The 21,373-nt window shown below is 38.4% G+C and overlaps 1 protein-coding gene across 1 annotated transcript in view; it reads left to right on the top strand.

The window, feature by feature from the left end:
* BANK1 (B cell scaffold protein with ankyrin repeats 1) overlaps positions 1 to 21,373 on the top strand; it is a 151,539-nt gene that overhangs the window by 13,178 nt on the left and 116,988 nt on the right. Inside the window, exons 2-3 of the mRNA XM_086746705.1 lie at positions 7,989 to 8,387; positions 16,947 to 17,012. Coding sequence (XP_086602831.1) covers positions 7,989 to 8,387; positions 16,947 to 17,012 — 465 coding nt within the window. The remainder of the gene's footprint in view (positions 1 to 7,988; positions 8,388 to 16,946; positions 17,013 to 21,373) is intronic.

The following is a 21,373-nucleotide window of genomic DNA, read 5'->3' as shown; positions in this document are numbered from 1 at the left end:
CATTTTTATAGAACTATAGTTATAGTGATAGTATAAGGGAAAGTTTCAGGTGGTGGTTGTTTCTAGTAGCAATACCATCAGTTAATATAAACTTGATACAGCTTGTTCAGGTTTTTGTGGGACCTTCAAGACTTGTTCCACAGCAATAATTTAAAAAGTAGTGTATTACTTCAGCTCTTTATATAGTCATTATGGTATAGAATCATAGAATGCTTAGGGTTGGAAGGGACCTTCGAAGGTCATCTAGTGTCTAAAGCATTTCTGAATTACCTGATTATATTCTACTAAAATCAAACAAAAGTGTGATTTGCCCTCAAGGAAGTGACTGTAATGACACAAACTTTTCCCTCGTTGCAATGATGATAAAGGAGGAGAAATAGAGAACTGAGTTCTAACCTCTATATCCCATGTTTGTATTTAGTCTTGCTCGGTAGAAATTAGAGCATCTGTCCATCAGTAGGTATTCAGCTGTGGATGGACAAGGCCTCCACAGGCAAAGGAACTGTGATAATCACTACACCTGCGTATGTATTCACAGGAGAGATCAGAGAGAGAGGCCTAAACTAAGGAATAAGGCCATATCACTTCTTCAGGAGAAACAGCTTTTTAGGCGTAATGTTAGCTTTGTCAGGCTTGATAGCCAAGGTATCTTTCTAGTTTACCTGAGTCAGGTCCATGCTGTGGAAAGGTACCCTGGGAACTTATTTGTCTCTGTGTTACTATTGTCTTTGTAGGGATGGTCAACAGAACTTCTTTACAGAGAGAGGCCACAAGATCAAGCCTAAACTCACTGCATTTGTAGGAAAGTTGTTCCTCTCTGTAGAACCTCATTTCGTCCACTCCAGACCTCACTGAGCTTAGTGAGAATAGTGATGAAGACATGGGGCTTGATTTTATACAGATAGAGCAAGTATTTGTTTTCACACACAACTGAGCAATTAGTGACAGGAGGTACACAAACGATTAAAATGTTCTTATTACGTGCTACTTAAATAGACATTTGAGACTAGAAGTGCAGCCACTCTGCTGGCTGATAGAGTGATGGCAGGAATGTCCCATGCTTTAGGATAATTGCTTTAATTGAAACAGGTGTGCCACAGTGCTGCAGCAATTTAGCTACCTCGTGATCTCACTCTAAAGTTTACAAGCAGGCTTTTATAATTTTAATTTCCATTAGTAGAGTGTCTCTAAGAAGCAACATGACTTGCTTGAAAACATTTTCCATTATCTGCAAGTAGTTCTAAAGTGCTTTCTGCTGTCCTTCCCACGATGAATCCATTTTGGCTTGCTTCAGGGCATTTGCCTTGTGGAATTCCAGCAACCAAGAGCTAGAGATGCATTTTGAGATACATTTACTGGATGTATGTCAGGTGTGCTGACTGGGAAAATCAATGCCTTCTGGATGGGTGAGGGGCAGTTCATTATGCTAAGGCCACTGATTAGCACTGAATTAAATGTTCTCATTCTGTTTCTAAATGTTAAATTGCAGTGGTTGTTTGAAGTAGCACTTCAGACTGAAAGTTCAAAGTGAAACTTTTTCCATAGTTCCTTATTATATCATTTTAAGTGATCAGGGCAAGAATATGAAGAGATGAATGGCTGAGTCTTCGTGAAAAGATTGCAAAGAGGCTGAGAGACCTAAGGTCTTTTGTTTCTGGAGTCTCATTTGAACTCGTATGCTAGCCATTCTCATCCTACATACAGCCCAAATGGAAATGAATCGTACTGAGATAAGAAGAAAGGTTTTGCAAATCTCTGAGCGAAGATGGGAGTCTGGGTCTCTTATGCTTCCTTATGTTTCTCATGCTCTGTTTTTTGTCGTTATGTCATGACCCTTGACTATACCCATAGTTTTATCCTACAGGGTGAAGGGAATGCGGGGGAAATGGAAAGCAGAGGAAATGCCTCAGAGGGAAACTAGACATTTTTCAAACCCTAGCAGTTCTAAAGACCATAGACTTACGACTGCTCTCTAGATGAAGAAGGCATGTTTCCGTGGAATGGGAACTCATGGAAGAATATGTTATGCATTCACCTTGGGTGACATTTGATTTGGGCAGTGAAACTAGAATCTTAAGATCCATAAAAGTCTAATCAGAGGAGTGTGATTGACTTCTAAAGTCTTTAATTTCCCTACCCTGCCTCTCCTTGCTTGGAAAAAACTATTACTTCTTTTTGTGTAAGTTTTAGCATGGGAAAATACTCATGGTAATCCTAGAGTCTAGTCTGCTATTCACGAAAGAATTAAAGATGCAATGGATTTCATTCTATATTGCTTATGTTGCCCCAATTTTTCATCAATATATTACAAGAAACGGAGCAGGAAGTTCCGTTCTGTGCTTTTCTACTTCTCCTTTGAGATATTCAGCAACTGTTCTTATTTTAGCAAGTTTTTGCAGATGGACAGTTGCTCATTACATACTGACACAGTTCATACACTGCTTTCTCAAATGTCTTTCCTTTTAAGACTGCCATTTAAAAAAAAATAAAACAACCTCCCCTTCCCCAAGTGAAGACATCTGTGACAGGAAGAAACAAAAGGGATGAATTTTCTTTTTTCTCTAGCAATTGATCCTCTCCTTTCTCAACATACTGTTTGAGAACAATTTGAAAGGGAGTTTTCTTCACACAGCTATCAAAAGCTAATGCAACAGAGGGAAGGTCTGTAAACAGACTTGGAGTACTTTTTCATTAGGGTTGACTGTGGCAAGCTTGTGTGGTTATAGGAATTCCTGGGCAGCTGAGTGAACAATGGGGAACGACATTGCGGTGCTCCAGTACCCTAACTGGAGAAGGCTGTGGGTGACTCTGAGAAATATGGTGATCCATCTTCCAGTTAAAACTTGGGTAAATGTTGGTGTTAAAGTGTCACTGTTCATTTTTGTTACTGGTGTTTTTTTTTTTTTTTAGCAAAGCATCCTAAGGCAGAGGGACTATAGAACCAATATTTAAACTCTAGCCTAATTGAAATCAGCCTAATTGAAGTCAAATGAAGTATGTTAGTGCTGATTTGCTGGAAACAACTGTAGCAAAATGCAGATATCTAAAAGTAAATCACATAATTTACAAACATTAAGCCTTTAAAAGGTATGCTATGTGTATGCAAGTTCTTGTTTCTTGCTTGCTCACACTGGTCTTTAAAGATGTTCTCATCTCGTTTGAGTCTCATAAAATTCAGCAGGTCTTTTCAAAGAGGGCTTCAGATCACATATTTCACTAGATGTGCTTTTTTGGTCAACCACAGACCAGTAACTAGAGAATTGTTCTGCTGTCAGAAGAACCCTTTCAGGTTATGGATGACTGCATAAAGTCTCATACTGTTTCTCATTGCTGAACTAATAATACACTTTATTTCTACCTTTGAGTTAGTTTCTGAGTAGAAATAGTTGAAGCATGGCTTAATGTTGTCAGGATATTATAGTTTCTATTAAATTAACTTCGAAGGGCACAAAATTCATCTCAACTTACATGATATTCCGAGTGTAGTAACTTCAAATAAATATTCGGTGAGAGATAAAAATAATGAAGGAGAAAAATCTCTGGTGGAAAAGTTAAGCATTGTTACTGCGTGTTCAATATCGGGTAGTGTTGCATTAAAGCTAGACTTCAGCTTTTTTTGTTTCAGGTTAAAATTATACTGTTTTGAAGGCAGTGTTTAAGGTGAGCTTTAATTTTCAAGTAAGCTCCATTGAAGCACCTACACCTTAGTAAAATTTCTGAAGGCAAGAACATTGTGTAACAGGAAAAAGCCTAAGGCGCATGGAGTAGGTTTTAGATACGGAACTTCATAAGCGTTCATAGGGTAAACTTTGACTCTGCATTTAAACTCAGGCAAGCATTTTGAAGTAGCACTATTTCACCTTTTAATACAATTTTGGGGAAATAAGATGTATGTTTTGCATTCCTGCTTAATGTCAAAGTTAACTCTCAATCTAGAAGGCAGATCAATGGCAGAAAAAAAATACAAGCGTATAATTCGAAACAAACCCGCATTTGGTTTCCCACAGGTAACTTGATAGCACAAGCTGCTTTCTTCAAACCAATAAACATTGCACCAAACTGCAGCACAAAGTACCTCATGCTTATGAGTCTCTTCTCAACAGAGAGAAAAGACAAATTAAATATGGCAGCCATATTAAATAAAGTTTTATGAGATGTATGTTGCAGAGCCTTTCTTCCATCAAGTGGATATAGATATATTTCACTCCCTTTTCTTAAACAAATAAAGCTTTCTTTTTCATATGTAAAAATCAATATAGTTAAAAAGAAATACAGTTGAGCCTTCAATCAAAGTCTTAAAACCTCTTTCTCATTCACACTAAGCTAAGATCAAAGCTGCAGACTTAAGTGCAGATATGTGGTATGGAAATAGAATTACTTCATCTTCTTTTATAATTTCAATGCAACTTGCTCACTTTTATCTTTAGAATTTCTGCAGTACTCAAGCCTTGTTCTATCCATTTGCACAGAGGTGAACTTTGTGTATTTTTATTATGATTATTATATCGTGTCAGCTCTTTAGGAATACTTCTACTAAAGAACTTACTCCTCCACGCCCAGCACATAGAGCTCTTCAAATTTGTCTGGATGGTTGGGTCTAGCAGTTCTTCCCTGCTCCAGGATATGGGAATGCCTTTTGGGTGCTTCCAGTCTGCACAGGAACGAGGTGCAGTTGTGCACTATTGCTCACCAGTGCTTTCCTTTTACATGGAGAGGAAACTTAGGCTCTTGGCCAAGTGGGTGCTATAGAAGATACCAGCAGATCCCTTTTCTGAACAATCAGGACAGCAAGTTTCTGTGAAACTATATAAAAAAAAATTCACCATTAGATTTAAACGTACTTTTTTTTTTTGTCCCTCTCTGTAACTCCACTTAGCTATGTCCTTACCCAAGACCATCATAATAGAAGGAAATATAAATGAGCATGAACTTTTGATTTAAAGACTGAATATGAACTTCCATGCATATCTGGAGTAATATCAAGTGACGTTGTTTTATTCTTCCCATACACTGGAACATCAAGGAACTCCTACCCTGTATACAGTTTTGGTTTCCTCAGAAAGTATTTTGAAAAGGCAAGAGAATTCACAAAAGTGAAGAAAGAATGGTAGGAGTTCTACAAAGCCTCTCTTGTAGTGAGAAGAGTAATAATCCCAGTTTACAAACTAATGAAGGCAAGGCTAAGAGTTACTTCATGAGAGTCTGAAGACCTTAGGGGATAGATTTCTCAGAAGAGATACTTCTTTAGGCTTGCAGATTCATGAATTAAGCGTTCTCTTTAAATCTATGTTTTTTAAGGGACCACTACATTGCTTTTAGTAAACAGGGACTGAGAAGGGTGCTTGGTGATTCCATTTCCTGTGATATGAAACAGTGTGGTCAGACTGAAGGAGCTTCTGGCTTTACAGCTCTGCTGATATAATTTCTTCTTTTGAAACTGTGCAGCAAGCTTTATAGCTTTTTGTTTCTATGTTTCTTTGTGTGAGCATTATAGAGAATCAAATGAGGTTCTGGAAACAAGTAACATTGCAGCAAGTAGGTTTCTTCTAGTGTCATAAAACACATAACTTTACTCTGAGTTAAATGAGAAATACACTAGTATTTATTTTTACAATTAAACTTAAGCATTTCAGCAGAAACAGGCATTTTTCAGAATGCTTTTACCATGGAAAATGTGGCAGTCGCCTTTCCAAATACAGTGACAAATATTACACTGCTCTAATGTATGGCTCAGGGTCAGTCACCTTGAAATATCATCACCCACTACCATGCTGGGCATGATCCTGTAGTATTTCTTATGACAGAAAACTTTTTGAAAGGATATCGTGGTTTAAGCCCAGTCAGCAACCAGGTACCACACAGCCACTCACTCCTCCTCCCCAGGGGGATGGGGGAGAGAATTGCAAAGAAAGGAAAACTCATGGGATGAGATATAGACAATTTACTGGGACATCAAAGGAAAATATAATAATAATAAATATTAGTAATAATAATAAAAAGCAAGGATAATAAAACTACAAATGCACAATATCTCACGGCTCAATCAACCTGAGGACTGATACGGCCCATCCCGCACAGCCGTCTGTGAATGGAACTGGGAGTGAACTTGGAACGATCCCAGGAGAGTGAGAAAGGGAGCAAGAGTGCTGCCCACCAGCCAACTTCCACTTATGTACTGGGCATATGACATTTATGGTCCAGAATACTCTCTTTGGCCAGTTTGGGTCAGCTGTACTGGCTGTACCCCTCTCAGCTTCTTGCACCTGCACATTAGCAAAACCTGGGAAGCTGAAAAAGACCTTGATCTCTTTAGCAACAACTCATAACATCAGTGTATTATCAACATTCTTCACATGCCAAATCCCATACTAAATCCACAACATAGCAGCTACTGTTGAGAGAATTAGCTCCATCCCAGCTGAAACCAGGACAAAGGATGAGTATACATAATTGTTTTAAAAGATGGCAGCTATCCTCCAAGCAGTTTATAGACAGATAATGCTCAAGAAATGCTATAGCATCCCTATTCTACACGTTTCAGTCAGGCTTCAGCTGAGTAAACTTTGAAATATCTGCTAAGTAAAGAATGAATGAACAAAATTTAGAAATAAGTTATTCTAAAAAGAAGGAAAGTCCAATAATTAAAGCAGTAATCCCAGATACTGGAGATCTAGGTTCAATTTCTTCTTTTGCACAAGGATTTATGTGGGATCCTTGACAAGTTTTTTATTCTCCTTAGCTTCCTCTGTACTATGCTTCCAAAAGTGCATCCCTCTATCCAGATCCATTGTATGCCCAAGAAACACTGTAACTCTGTGTATGCCCACCATTTCTGTATCTCTTGATATTCACAAAGAAGCAGCTTAGATACTTGCCTGCGAAGAAGCTCTGGTGCACTGCAGACAAGTGCCAGTCGGGTTGCCTGACCCACTGGGTGCCTGGGAGACACAGTGAAGTTCGGTGGAGGTAAAGCACAGCAGCTCTATCTGTTCCTGAGTCTCTTATTATTGCTCCACAGGGCTGTAATTGTGAACTACTCCGGGGGTATTAAGCTACCCTGGTGTTTCAATCTCTATTGAATTGGTCAGCAAATCACAGGGTTTTTTTTATGATTTCGTAGAATCATAGAATGGTTGAGGTTGGAAGGGACTTCTGGAGGCCATCTTGTACAACCACCCTGCTCAAGCAGGGCTACCTACAGCTAGGACCACGTCCAGACACCTTCTGAGTAGCTCCAAGAAGGGAGATGCCGCAGCCTTCCTGGGCAGCCCGTGCCAGTGTTCACAGTAAAATGTTTTTCCTGATGTTCAGAGGGACCCTCCTGTGTTTCAGCTTGTGCCTGTTGCCTCTGTTTCATACTGTCACCCTAGTAGCACTGTGGAAGTCTTCTTACTAGTATCATACTTTACATATTAAAAGAGAAAGCAGAACTAAAAAAAAATGTAGTTTTAGATTTGTTTTTGTCAGATTCGTAAGTAATTTTGTTAGAATAAGGACAGTAGAGAAAGATCACTAATGACTATTCTAATGCCATGCTGCCAAAATATCCTAAAACATACCAATCCTGTTTCTGATGAAGTCAGATCATGTTCGGTGTTCAAAATATATTCTCTACTTCTGTCATTAAAAGCTAACTGTTGCATTTTTTTGTTTTTGAATATCAGCTGTTTCTCAAGAATCTAGGAGTGAGCAGAACATGTGAATGCACTTTGCTTTCTACACTGGAATTTTGATATTAATTCTGGAATACCAGTTGAAACTATTCTAAACATAAAATATTCTGAGCTGTTTTACCAGCATTTTTGTGGACAATCTTTCTGCCTTTGTCTAGAAATAAGCAGATGGTTGTCATTTCAAGGTGATGACCTGTCCTGTTTCTTCAGCACCTCAAGTTTTTAAGAGCGGGGAAAACTAATGATCTGTATTCTGGTATTGATAATGAATTCAAAATGCATTTGAAATTATTTTTTAATATGTTTTCTCTCTAGAAAATACGAAGGATATTCTTGTGATATATGAACAAGAAGCAGAAGAGTGGGCTCTGTATTTAAAATGTCTTTTTGGACACATAGTGAATGAAGGAGGAATCTTGCTCTACAACCTAGAGACTTCGTCTTTCAAGCACCAGGAGCTATTCTCTTTACCCTGTTATAAATGTAAACTCCTGATACTATCGTGTGGACTTCTTAACTGCCTGGATCGAAGGAGAAGTTATTTTCTGGAGCAAATTCTAAAACCTCCAGATAATGTGGTGATTCTACTCTGTGGGGTGCAGAATTCAGAGACTCTTTATGAGATACTGACCTTAGATGGATGCAGCAAAGAGATCTCTACTGATCAGGAACCTGAGGAATATCTCTCTGCTGTCACTGGAATTATTCAACCAGGTAATCTAAAAAATGAAAACTTTTAATGATTATTAAAAGAGTTTTCTTAGCTGTATTAATATGATTTGGAAGAGAGAAAATGTGATAATTCAGATTTTCTGGAGAAATTATCTCTCTTTGGCTTGGTCTAACAGTTTTAGTTTGATGCATTTCTCACTGAAATGTGATTAAACTGTTGTACTCTTAGTCTGGCTTCATATTTGCAGGGAAGCAGTTTTGGAAAGTGTAAAAGCTGCCACTGGCATCTGTGAACTTCATGGTAAGACATATGCTTGTTTCTCTATTTCCTGAGTTTACAAATCTCAGAAACTGTACAAAACTATGGGTTTATGTTTCATCTCTTTCAAAATGCCTTAATGTGACAGTGTATATATCTCTATGGATAAATCTGACAAAGTGAACAATAATTACTGAGTAAGACCCATTTTTGTGGATGGCATAATTTCCTGTGTGACACACAAAAGCTGTAAGAGCAGAAGGAAGGACTAAAACTATCCAGTTGGTATGTGTTCGCACATCCATGGAAACTACGAAGAGGCACTTCTGGAATGTAAGAAAAACCCCTCTCCTAAGGGTGAGAGATACTGAAATGGCAAAGTCTGTGCCATGATTTAGCTTAACCCAAAGTTAAACTTCACCAGGCTGCACAAATGAAACCAAGGAATGGCTTTAGAAAGGCAGATGCATGGGCAGCTTTGGAAAGACAATGTAACATGTGTACAGGTTTTAGGTAGATGGCTGTGTGTTTTCCTTTGAGAGCATATTTACCACCACTCCTTTGTAGTCTCTAGATTTCTTACCTTCTCTCGGCTCTTGCTATTTCATCATTATTTCGTCTACTAAGCAGAACATTGTGCTTCTGTCTTTGTTACCTGAAAGGTGCCGTTTTACTGGAACAGGATGTGCTCAAGAGAGACATCCTGCAGTTCAGGAGGTTTACTCAGAAATTAACCTCATTTTGGATGCAGATGAACAATCTTTTGAACACAGGGGTAGAGACCCCAGCTGAGTCACAGTGACCTAGCTAAATATCCCTGCTACCTTGTGCTTGAGCAGATACGCTTAAGCATACTGTAAGGCTTTCAAACCTGTGCAGAATGTGTCTACACACAGTCTGGCTATATCAGATCAGTGCTTTCAAAATGAAGGTTTAGACGACTCCTTCCCAGTCATCTCCTCTTTTAACATATCTTGCTGTTCTGTATTTATTAACCTTTTCCTCAGTGTATCTTTTTCTGAACATGTCTCAGACTTCAAGTTTTGGGGCTAATTACAGTTGCCTGTTTTGGTTTCAGGAGGTGGTGTGTGCCATTTCCAACTGAGTCTGATATTGAGCTTCAGATTGAAGTTCCTTGGCCGCCTTTTAGTGGAACGAAAACAGTGGGTCTATGCTGTGTATGTGTGTGTATATATAGGAAGGAACTGGTCCCAGAAACAGTCAGTTGACTCATGCACAGGAAATTGCAAACTTTTCTGCAAAGATAAACAGTTTCCTAGAAGACAGATGATGTTTTTTTTGTTTAGGTCTGTGCATTCACAAAAATATTTACTGCATCTGCCCTTGGGATTTTACTTGCATTGTAACGTCCAGCAATTAATAGATGCTCAAATGATCTTTTCTTTGGCAGTGGTCAATATCAGTAGCTTCAGAGACAAAGCTGAATTAATGGCTAGTTGTCGAAGGCATCAGTCTCAGTGTGTACATCTTTATGGGGAATGCATAGACTGTCACTGGGATCAGACATGTCAAATTGACTGAATCAGATCCAAGAATGGGAGTAGTGTTGCTGCCTGGTGCTTCAGGGTGTAAGCCCTCCATATGTATAGATGAGAACTGCTCTGGCCCTGTTTTTTTTCTGTGTTTGACATGCCCGGGCCATCAGGCAGACCAGCTCAGATCAGAGCTTGCTAGGAGACCTCTGCACTGCTCCGTGTTGCACAGTGAAAGTATTCCAAGTGCGAGATTTGCTGTCACCTAGGTGCTGATTTAAGCTCTGAGGAATGAAGATGTGCATGTCTTATCATTATTTACCTTTGCTTAAAGATAATGGTGACTGTTTGCAGGGTCTGTGTTTATGATACTCTTTTGTAAAATCCTATTAAGCTCTTAGCCTTTGTAATATCTGTGGAAGAGATTTTGACAGATTATGCATCTGAGAAAAAGATTTTTACCATGTATTTAAAATGGCTTGCTAAGGGGTTATTAAATATACTTGGATTATTTTTCCTTTGGAGCAATTTTTTATGCTTTTCTTCAGGACTGTACACTCACAAGATTTCCTATCCCTCTTCATATGGATAATCATCTTCTGTCTCTTTTAATTGTTTTCAGTGTTTATCTCTTATCCCTTATATTTCTCCTTTTGGAGATAGTGATGAAAACACTTTTGTGTGTGTTTTTCATGCTTTTCTCTTCTTTTTTCTTCCTAACCCACTCATTGCTCTTAACTTGTCCCTCTGTTTGTCTGTACGTTCTTGTCTCCTCAGCATTAACGGGAGCTGTCACTCTACCGGTCTAAAAACTTAGTGATGTGCTTTAATGACAATGATTACTTGGCACCATGCTGTTGTGCACCACAGCAACTAAATTCTGTTAGTCCCTTAGGACAGCAGGCCATCGAGATCCTAGCTCTGATTGATACCAGGCTCAGGAGCGGCTTGTGGGTGATTTAAACAACTGAAGATGGATGCTGAATCGGGTTGTTACCTCACAGTCCTGAAAAGTGTTAAGGATGGCGTAGCTTAGGTGCTAGTAATCACTACCCTGCTACTACAGCTTTCTCCATGCTCTGCAAAGTTCCTAGGCAAGGTAAGTTCTCAGCTGTCTCTTCTCCTCTAGATTCTGTTCTCTTTGCACTGTCTCTACAGTCTGAGATGGAAAGAGTGCAAAATAAATCTAATTTTATGTGTGTCCCCCCCCCAATTATTTTGCAAAAACCTTTCTCCTACCAGATGGTGCCAATTTCATCATGTCAGAGCAGGTAGGGCTCTTTATCTGTTAAAACTTCCTTCTACCTCTAACGTATTATATATGTCAAAATTCTAGGCAAAAACCAATGCTAATTAAAATGCGCAGAAAACCAAAATTAAATAGAAGCTGCAGTGGTTTTTGTACCCAGCAGAGAGCTTGTGTAATGTGATTCAGAAACAAAATCTGAAGAGTTTGTCATTCTGGTTTGAACATGTTCTTGGAGGAGCACAGGGAAAACTGAGATGCGTCCTTTCTAACATGTCCTGAAGCTGTCCTTTCTGTTTCCTGGATGGTGACAGAATTTATTATATTCACCTTATGCATGAAGAGGAATGCAAATATTTTTTATTATTGTCAAAAGACTCCTTTAGCATGACTTGTTCGCAAAATACTTCACTGTTTGAAATGGCTACATTCAGATTTAGAGTGGGTTTTGAATTTTGTGTAAGGGCCTGTTGTCTTAAAAATGATAAATCTCTCAGAAAAAGTAGAACGGTCAGAAATTTTACTATTCTGTGTTAACATCAAAGATGGTCCAGTGTGAGTCTAGAATTCTGAGTTTTCTTTAACAGCTTTCCCTAATATTGCTGAAAGTGGAATCAGGAGACACTTTTTTTTTTTTTGCATCTGTTTTTTCCTTTCCCTTTTTCTTTCTACCACTTCTCCTTGGTCTGCTGTAGTATGTACCCCTTTTAATATTAAGTTGACATACTTTCACTATATTAATTCAGTACCCTGGGAATTTTTAGCCTAGACATAGCTGGGGAATTTGTTCAGTCCTGAAACATTTCCACTTCAAATTCAGGCTAGCCATATGTTTAAGCAGGGGACTTGTAGATACAGATATTTGCAGCTGGAAGTAGTCACTTAGATCTTTAAATGTCCCGAATTCCTCCTGTAGTTATTTGTCTCAGTATTGATGATGCAGAAAGAGAACAAGTCTTATCTAATACAAATAATTTTCTGTGACACTGTTTCTAAAGTGTGCTGACGCTTTTATGAGACTTTTTGGTGGGACTTCTCAGTACAGCTCAGGAGTCATAAGTATCCATTAGTCTGCTTGCTGTTTTTGTTAAGTTTCGTTGTTTACAGCTCAACAAAACAACTCTTGTTACTTCCACTTCCAGCCTTTTCTCTAAGCAGTGGTATCCTCTTTTTTTTTTTTTTTTTAAATAGGAAGAGAATCTGCTTCTATAAAATTTGATAGTTGAGAACTCCTCAGTAAGCCTACATATTCATTATCTGCTTTTGTATCAAAAAGTGAGAAGAGATACATAAGGGAACATAACCCAACGAGAAAACTACATCCACAGTCTTTGACAGCCCAGGAAAGATTATCAGAATGAGTACGTAACTTGTACCTGAGACAGCAATATACCATTAATTTCTGATTGTCACCTAAGAAGTGTTCAGTATACCTTTACACAGTTTTAATCACCAAGAAGTGTAATGTTAAGAAAACTACTTTTGCAGCTACTAGTAAGGTACAGATCTGGAGTAATGAGACACTAGCGTTGGGTATTTGTCCCTAATAAGTAAATGCAGGACAAACAGGCTGGGAGCTTAACATAGAGCTTAGTGTATGCAAATCTTAAGCCCACTTCAAATATGGTGCTAACTTCCATTGTGCAGGTCACAGAAAAGAGAAATAAATCAGCATGTTTTTGCCATAAGCTTTTATAGCATCTGTCTCCTGTTTCATGCTTCACTTCTAGTACAGTGGCATAGATTTTATTGGAATTGTACCAGGAATTTGGGTATAACATTGAATACGGAATAAATACTTTACATTTTGAATCCACTGCTTTGCTTTTTCTCCTGTAAAATCCTCCTCACATTGGTAATCAAATATGAGTAACTGATGGTGATGGATTTTCTTAGGCTGTCACCAAGACATGTGCTGATGAACCAAAACCCTTCATTCAAGTGGGAACTTTACAATTGTCTTCAATGGGCAACTGTTTCACCTAGATTTTTACACTGACGTGGAGTCTATGAAGAAGTGAAGCTGAAGTGCTAGCAAGAACGAAAATTGAAGAAGAAAGAAAATCAAGAGAATTTTGGGGTTTGTTTGTTTTTGAATACTGAATGCAGCGTGATTTTGCATGTGTGTGAACTAAAGTCTTGGTTGTAAAGATTTCTTACATGGACACACACGATTGAGTAAATAGCGGGAAATAAGTAAATGACTGGCCTTATTCACTGCAAGGGGAGGTTGCAGTAGACAAGACCACACAGTTGTGCCTCCCTTTCCTTATTCCCCAATGTATTTACATTCAGACAATGCATACCACTGTTGGTGCTTTCAGGCAGTGAGGTCATCTGCTTATTGAGGAGCACCTCAAATGCCAATTAAACTTTTTTTTTATTAAAATGAAAATAATCTCTATTAATTTATCATAAACAGAAGAGCAGAAGGGGCATTTTGTTAGCTGAAGTGTGCTATGGTATAGTCCTCATTTCCCTTCTGCCCTGCCAGTGAGTCTTTGAACTACTCTGCACGGGCTGCTGCTAAGATTGCCAAACTAATTAAATCTTCCTGAGATAGAATCATAGACTAGTTTGAGTTGGATGGGACCTTTAAAGGCCATCTAGTCCAACTCCCCCTGCAAGGAGCAGGGACTTCTCCAACCGGATAAGGTCGGGTGTTTCTCCTTCTCCACACAGAATGATTGCTGGAACGCCAGTGCAGTGATGGGGATTTGTGATGGGGATGACTGTCAGCAAAAAAACTGTGGTTAGTGTTACTAATTTGTTTCAGCTGACATGTGATCCTGGCTGTTTCAAACCAGAAGAGAAACTGAAGTGGCAGCCTGGAGGGTGGCAACCATAGATAGGATGTTGAGACTGCCATTCCCTGCTGCTTAAACTGTTTGAGTTCTTTGTTCCTTTTTCTTTTATTTCTGCAAAATCCAGAGAAGCCTTTATTCATTATATAATCAGATTTCTTAGCAGCTCATGTTTCAATCTGTCTAGCCAGTCACGGTGACCTGTACCCTTGGATTCATCATGTATGTGATGTTTTTTCCTCTTATTTTTGACACTAATTGGTTGAAAACTGCTTACACCTGGGAAACTGAATGCACTGACATCTTAAAGTGAATATTTTTTAACAGCATTTAGGACAAGCTCAGAAAGAGTTTTATTAATAATAAAAGTCAAATGACTAGAACATAAGCATTACTGCAAAGCATGTACTAATTTAAAATAATGTCCTGTGATTTTATTTTTCTGTATGTAGGTTATTTTTTTTAAATGAATTAGTGGGTTTGTTGTCATTAGCCTGCTCTTTCAAGGTTGCAAGTGAACACCATCCAAAATTATATCTTGTTTATGGCAAAACAATCATCAGTCAGTATTTAGTTGCAGTTCTAAGGCTATTTCTAAAGCTTACAAATAATTTAAGTTTAAGGCTTCCAGCAGATGTTTTGCAGCTAGAACTGTAAAATGGCTGTGTGACTCTTATGTGTCCTTCATATATTATATTATTGACTCTAGTCAGGTTTTACATTGTGGTTACCATGATGTATTTCTATTAAGTTGGTGTCAGCTTCTTGGAAATAGGATAAAATAAGGGCTGCGTTGTTTTTCAGATTAAAAAAAAAATTGTAACACTTGTCCCTGAAAAAATTAAGTATAGCACCTATTTAAGTTCACACTGAAAAAAAAAAATCAATATTAGGATAGCAAAAGAACAACTTTTTTTTTTTTGTATAGAGTCAGGTTTTCCTCTTGGTAGGGTTTCTCTGTACTTACTTAAATGGCTATGAGAACAGAACTTGGTCCAGAAAATATTCATACATTCAAAAGTCAAAAAGTTACAGGTACAAAGTGGCCTATTAAACTTTAGGTAGGACCCTTGTTCATATACATTGATTATGTTTAATTATGTGAGTGTATTCTCCCTCCTCCCAAGAACCTGCCTTCATTAGTACACAGGATAAATCATACTTAGTTAATTGGCAGTTATTTGATACTTTGTTTTGTGTTGGAGTTTGCGTTTGCATTATTTATGTATTGAATGATATTCAAATCCTGTTGAGAAAACAGAATTATTAATTTCCTAATGTGCTTTTCTGTAGAACTCCTTTCTGTATTGAGTGCTGTCTAAACGTTATTTTATCATCATTTTATGTACTAGTATTTAGCAAGATTAGGGTGAAGCATTTCTTCCGCTTGATACCACTTTAAGACATTACTTTTCATAACACTTACCAGTATACAGTATTTTTTACATCCATATTCAAGCTCCCTTTAGTTTCAGGTGCATTTATGACTTCTCGGATGTCTGCAGGTCAACTGTAAGGTCTTTCACAGAAAGTGCAATACAAAACTAATGAGCACTTCTGAAAAGCAAGTTTTAAAAGCCTTCTGGGTTTTTTTTTTGCCTCAAAACTTCAAGATGGGAACCAGAAATTACCTAAATTCTCTACAGCATTATCCAGCTAATATCACTATCCTTTCTCACTGGAGTCATCCCCTCATTCACTGGACTCCTGTTATTACAAGAAGAACTGAATCAGAATACAGTAAACACCACCTTCTTTAGGTAGAAAATCCCAAGTCAGTGCCAGAGTAGATCTAATTTTTGCACTGCCCACAGTACAGAGCAATTGAAAAGAAACAGTCAACAATATATTACAGCAGAGAATGACTGGATGTCACGATATGGAACTCAAGCAGCTTTATGTCTCTTATGTCGATGTTACCTCAGGTGTGGAAAAACAGGTAATAACTTGATCCAGGATAAAGAAAAAGCAGCATAGACAGATATTGCATAATGTGGCAGAAAGTCTCCTGGTAGCTATTAAGCCATCAAAATAATTTCAACAAATTGGAACTGACAGAGTTTTTTAATATTTGACTGGTACTTTAGATAATGTGGCCATTGCTTTTTTGACCCAATACTGGGAACTTTGTAGCCAGATTTATTGTATTATCAAACACAGCCTTGCACAGTTGTCTTGTCTTCCAAACCCCAATGCCTGCATCCATTTTCCTTTTCTCACTTTCCTGCACATGATTCTATTCTCTTTCTTTTTGCCCGACTCCTTTCCAGTTGTTTGCCATATTGACTTTCAAGGAAACTTCTCTTCTTCCTCAAGCCCACATTTCTTACCTGCTACAGTAAATTGAAAAGATCAATTGCAGGAATGTTTACTGAAAAGGGATAAATACAGTTCCATCTAAAGATCTCTCTAAGCTTGTTCCTCTCAACTAGCCCTTCTATTTTTTCTTTTATTTTTTTTTCTATCTGCAAAATTGTAGCTTTAAAATAGCTTTATCTTACATTAAAGTAACATATAGAATTTAATCTAAATAAAGAAAGTGGAAATCAGTGTAATGGTATTTCATTATTTCTGAGGTTTTAAGTTGCTTGCCTATTTATTTTAACTCTGTTTTATTTTGCTAATTTATTCTTTTTTTTTTCCCAGCTTGATTTCTGGTGCGAAGATCTTCCTTAGAGCAAGCTAAATATTCTGTGATACAATCAAATAGGATGGCAATGATGGCTTTCATCAGAGTTCATGACCATTTTAAAGATATTTCCAAGTAGATACCATTAAAGAATTATTATTTTTTCCTAGGTAAGACACAGAATGAAAATCTTGAACACTCTTTGTCTTACATCTATGAAGCAGTTCTTGCAGATGGTGAGTTTAATTCTCCTTGCATTTACTCAAATAAAGCCAGTACTCTTCAGAAGATTAAATTTATTTTCTTATAGCTTGTCAGACATGAAAGACAATAAACTAACCTTACCATAGCATATAGCTGTGTAGAGGAACATATCTGGTTCTTAAACATCCACACATATATTTATACTCAGACGTTCTGGTAAGTAGTGTGAAAAGGGGAGGAGATTCAATAAGGAAGTTTCCTATTTCCTATTTTGCTGGTGAGGTGTAAGGGCAGAAGGATGCTGCAAGCTTGCTGGCTCTTCCTTACTGGCACGAATTCAATATACATGTCAGTGATGTATGGAGTTTGGAATTTTAGCTTCTTCGGTTAATTTGAAGATACAAGCATCAATCTGTGTGCTTTTAAATACTCCAGTCATTCCCGCTTACCATGCTTTAGTTCACAATGCAAAACAGTCTTGGAGTATGTGGACTGGTTTATTTTCAGATAAAAGTAAACTGGAAAGTGCTCAGGGAGCTCACTGGGTGCACTTCAGGTGTGCATTCTACAGGTCCAGACCAGAATGAGTTGGGAATATGCCCCTTTGAAATGTGTGTAGTGTGGAAGGGAGTATTTAGCACCAACCGTTTCTCTCTACTGAATCTTCTCCTATTAGTCCCCCCTTCTTTCAGCTAGTGACTATTTGTGACTCGCCTGGCATCTCAGCGTACTGGTGTTGTCTCAAGCAGAAAGGTGCTGTGAAGTTGCACTGTTTTATCCCTACAGGCCTATTGTCAAGGTTTCTAAGGATGTCTCTTTTGGTCCTGTGTTGAACATGCATTGAAGAAGTTTGTTGGTATAAAGGAGGCTTTTTGTCAGTACTGGCTCATCATCCAGGTGCTTCATAAGCTGGCATCACTGTTCCTCTCATTAATGACCCTGATGTCCAAAAAATGGGACAGTAGAAGAGGGAATGGTCAAGGAAAACAGAATCCCAAGAAAATTAAGGACTGGGGAGCTGCTCCCTAAAGCTACTCTGGCTTTAAACTCTGACTCTTTTTATATTAATCCTATTCTGCTTTTGTATGGGGACTTGAAGAGGAGCCTAAATTCCAAGTTTCCCATCTGCTGAATGGTTGATGTTGTAATAAAGTGAATTGAGGATTGTCCAGCTAAGAAAGTCTTGCATGAAAAGCAAGAATATCACTTGAAATCTTTGCTGAAGTTGCGTGGACTGCAGTTCTCAGTCAACTTTTGACAGTCAGGATAGCACTGATTGTGTGTAGCACTGATAGCACTGGATAGCACTGGCTAGCACTGATTGTATGCTACATATAGTAACTAGACATCTGGTTAATGTCTAGTTATTGCTGATAGGACCAAAGAGATTCTCAAATGCTGTGATGAGTGAAAGGGCCAACTAGAAAAGAGGGATTCCCAATAATTATATCCCGTGTGTGAGGTTAAGACTGACTCCTGAATGAGTGTAAGGACATGGTCAGCATTTCTTCTGTGGGGGTGCAACGGGGAGCAGTTATCTGATACCACTGCAAAACTTTTTGGAGGGAAAAGTACCCTGAAAAGTTATATGATTGCAGTTTCCAAGATTCAGTATGTCTTTATGAAGCCAAGAAAGGTAAGACAGCAGCTGCAAATGAGCCAGTGTTTGTGCCTTGCAGAAAGTAGGTGAATCTTCAGGTAGCCAGACACGATTTGACTTTGAATGAATTGTGAAAAAATGTTTCCAGGGACTCTCTCTTCTCTTTGCTTCTCCCTAATAAGAAAGACGTGTATGTAGTGCCTAATTGTATGTATAACACAAAACAGAACTGTCAGGAGAAATTATAAACCAGTAAAATATTTTTGCTAGAACCCGATAAATTCACAAAAGAGCAGCATTTTATGCAGGGTCTTAAGTGGCGACGGGCATGCTGAAAGCTGGTTTGTTTTGAGTATACAGATATTGTACAAAAGAAAGGATAACCTGAGAGAAGATGGAATTTAGACTTGAAGCGTAATTAAAGTTGAATGGATCAGAAGTATAAAGCTAAATGAGAAATCTAAAGCAACAAGGGTGGAAAGAGCAGTGAGTGGATGACAAGACATCTAAAAAAACCAAACCAAACTATATCCAATAAAGCAAAGATAGATGGGGAACGAGCAAGTGCTAACAATCAATAAGAAATGATTGACTAAAGTGAATTGTGCAAGGCCTTGAGGGAGAAGGTCAGAGAGTACATTGGAAAATGGAAAAACAATATGATCACTGAGATCCTTTGGGGAAATATGAGCTACAAGCAGATGTGAAAACAATTGATTTGCTAGTGAGTGATGGAAAAGATCTAGTTGTGGAATGCTAATCACCATGATAGGAATTTATGAGGACTCATTCCTGTAGGTGATAACTGAACAAGTCCGCTCTTTAGCCACTGACGAATGTTGTTATGTATTTGCTTTATTTCTGGTTTCTATATAAGAAAAGACTTATTTTTATTACTAGAAAGCTGTATTTTAAGAAAGTCCCTTGTGGTTCCTCAGGAAATTTTCTGGTCCCCAAAGAATCATTATTTATAATTTGTACTAAGGTTGGAAAAGTGAAGCAATCTTACTAGGATCTAGGTATACAGCCTTATGAGCACGTAGATGAAATGTGAATGCCTTATTGAAATTTGCATTCATTATTTTACCTGCAAAATAGAGCTAGCCTCAGATTTAAATACCCTCTAGGTGATACTCAGCTTCAGAAAAGGCTATTCCCTTTCTGTGAAACAGCTTTGTCTTTTTTAACATTTACCATTAAGACTTGTATCCTAGCACTAATTAATTGAACCAATTAGGAATGGGCAAGTGGAGCACAAAAAGATGATTTTAAGGTGTAATAGCTGTCTACCTATTAAGTTTAACAGTGGGCATCTTTTGGTCCTGTTCAGAGGTCTCGTCAAATTGATGCATCTGTGCATACTGTGCTACCTGTATCCTTTACCACGCTAAACTGGAGAAAGGCTAGCATTTTGTAACAAAATAGATGGCATCCCTTCTGGAGATAAAGAAGAGCTATGAGAGTACCTCTGCTCTGCTATTCTTTCCTATAGTGCTATCTGAAATCCTATTTTAGTAAAATGTGCCTAATCTCAGGTCTAGGTGTGGGATTAAAGGACAGTATCTTAAAAGATAAAGACCTCAGATTACTTTCATGTTCATAATGCTAACAAAAGGAAAATAATCAGGAGTTAGAAAGCAAGCATGATTTTCAGATGTGTCTAAAAATATCACTCTTGATTCTGTTCTGAGAAAGCGGTATACCTTTTAGCTCGCTTTGAGGGTCAATGGATTTTAGCTATTTCAAACCAAAAGTGGGAGTAAATTGCAAAGCAGCCTGTCCCCTAGTGAGTCAGTCTTGCTGACAACTCACTTTGTTTTTTTCTTCCTTTAATATTAAATGTGTCTGGCATGAGTCTTGCTGCTGACAGCAGCTGTGGCGGCATGGCATGAGGAGACGTGGTCTCTTAGATAGACAAGTCCCATGTAATTTAGAGCTGTACAGATCAAGAACGGCATCATAAATTCAATCCAGGCATTGATAAGAGCCCTCTGCAGGTATTGGAGCTCTGCTGTCACACTCGGACTGATACGCTATTTGGCAAATGAGGTGCTGCAGTCCAAGCCTGCTCCTGCCACTGGGTTGGTTTAAGGGATGCTATAACGTGCAGTATATTGTCTTGTGGCTGTAAATGTTTGGATACTATTAATGATAAGTGTCCTGTACACTGAGTAGGGCAAAGGCCAAGAATGCCAGCTACCAACGCCTCTCTCAAAGCAGTTGTTAAAGGACTTTTCAGCTGCATTAAACTTCATGACCTTCCAGCCATGTTATTTTTTGATCTTTGACTGTAAAGAATATGCTTTATCAAGAGAACAGCTTCAAACATGGTCGAGAGGGGAAAGTTTGGCTACTCGCTAGTAGTCACCTTGAGGGTGATACCTGTAAAAAATTAAACCCCTGTTTGGCCTGCAGTCTGAGCTTTTGGCCTGCCTGCCAGGTGTGCCTCCCTGAAGTACGGCTTGATCCTAAAATGCTCCACTCTAGCTATCTTCTTTTACAGCTATGTAATTCTAAATGTAGCCACGTACCACTTCTGCATCCCGGCACAGGGTGCAATTTGTTCCAGGCCACTTACAAGAGGCCTGAATTGTAATTTAGAGATAATAGAGCAGCTAGGCAGCTGCAGCTAGCCCCTTTGGAATAACAAGGAAGTTGTGGGGCCATTTTGTCAGGCAAACAAGTTTTGCAGGTCTGCTCCCAACACTGGGTGCCCCTGCTATCAGTCCTTTTGTCTTCAGTGGTCATGTGATGCCAAAATGTTCTTACAAATGTTACTGTGGTGGAACTCCA

This window comes from Chlamydotis macqueenii, chromosome 4 (genome assembly GCF_036417535.1).
Source record: "Chlamydotis macqueenii isolate bChlMac1 chromosome 4, bChlMac1.mat, whole genome shotgun sequence".
NCBI classification, from domain to species: domain Eukaryota; kingdom Metazoa; phylum Chordata; class Aves; order Otidiformes; family Otididae; genus Chlamydotis; species Chlamydotis macqueenii.
Note: the sequence above shows the minus strand (reverse complement) of the source record. Positions and strands in the feature narration are given on the sequence as shown.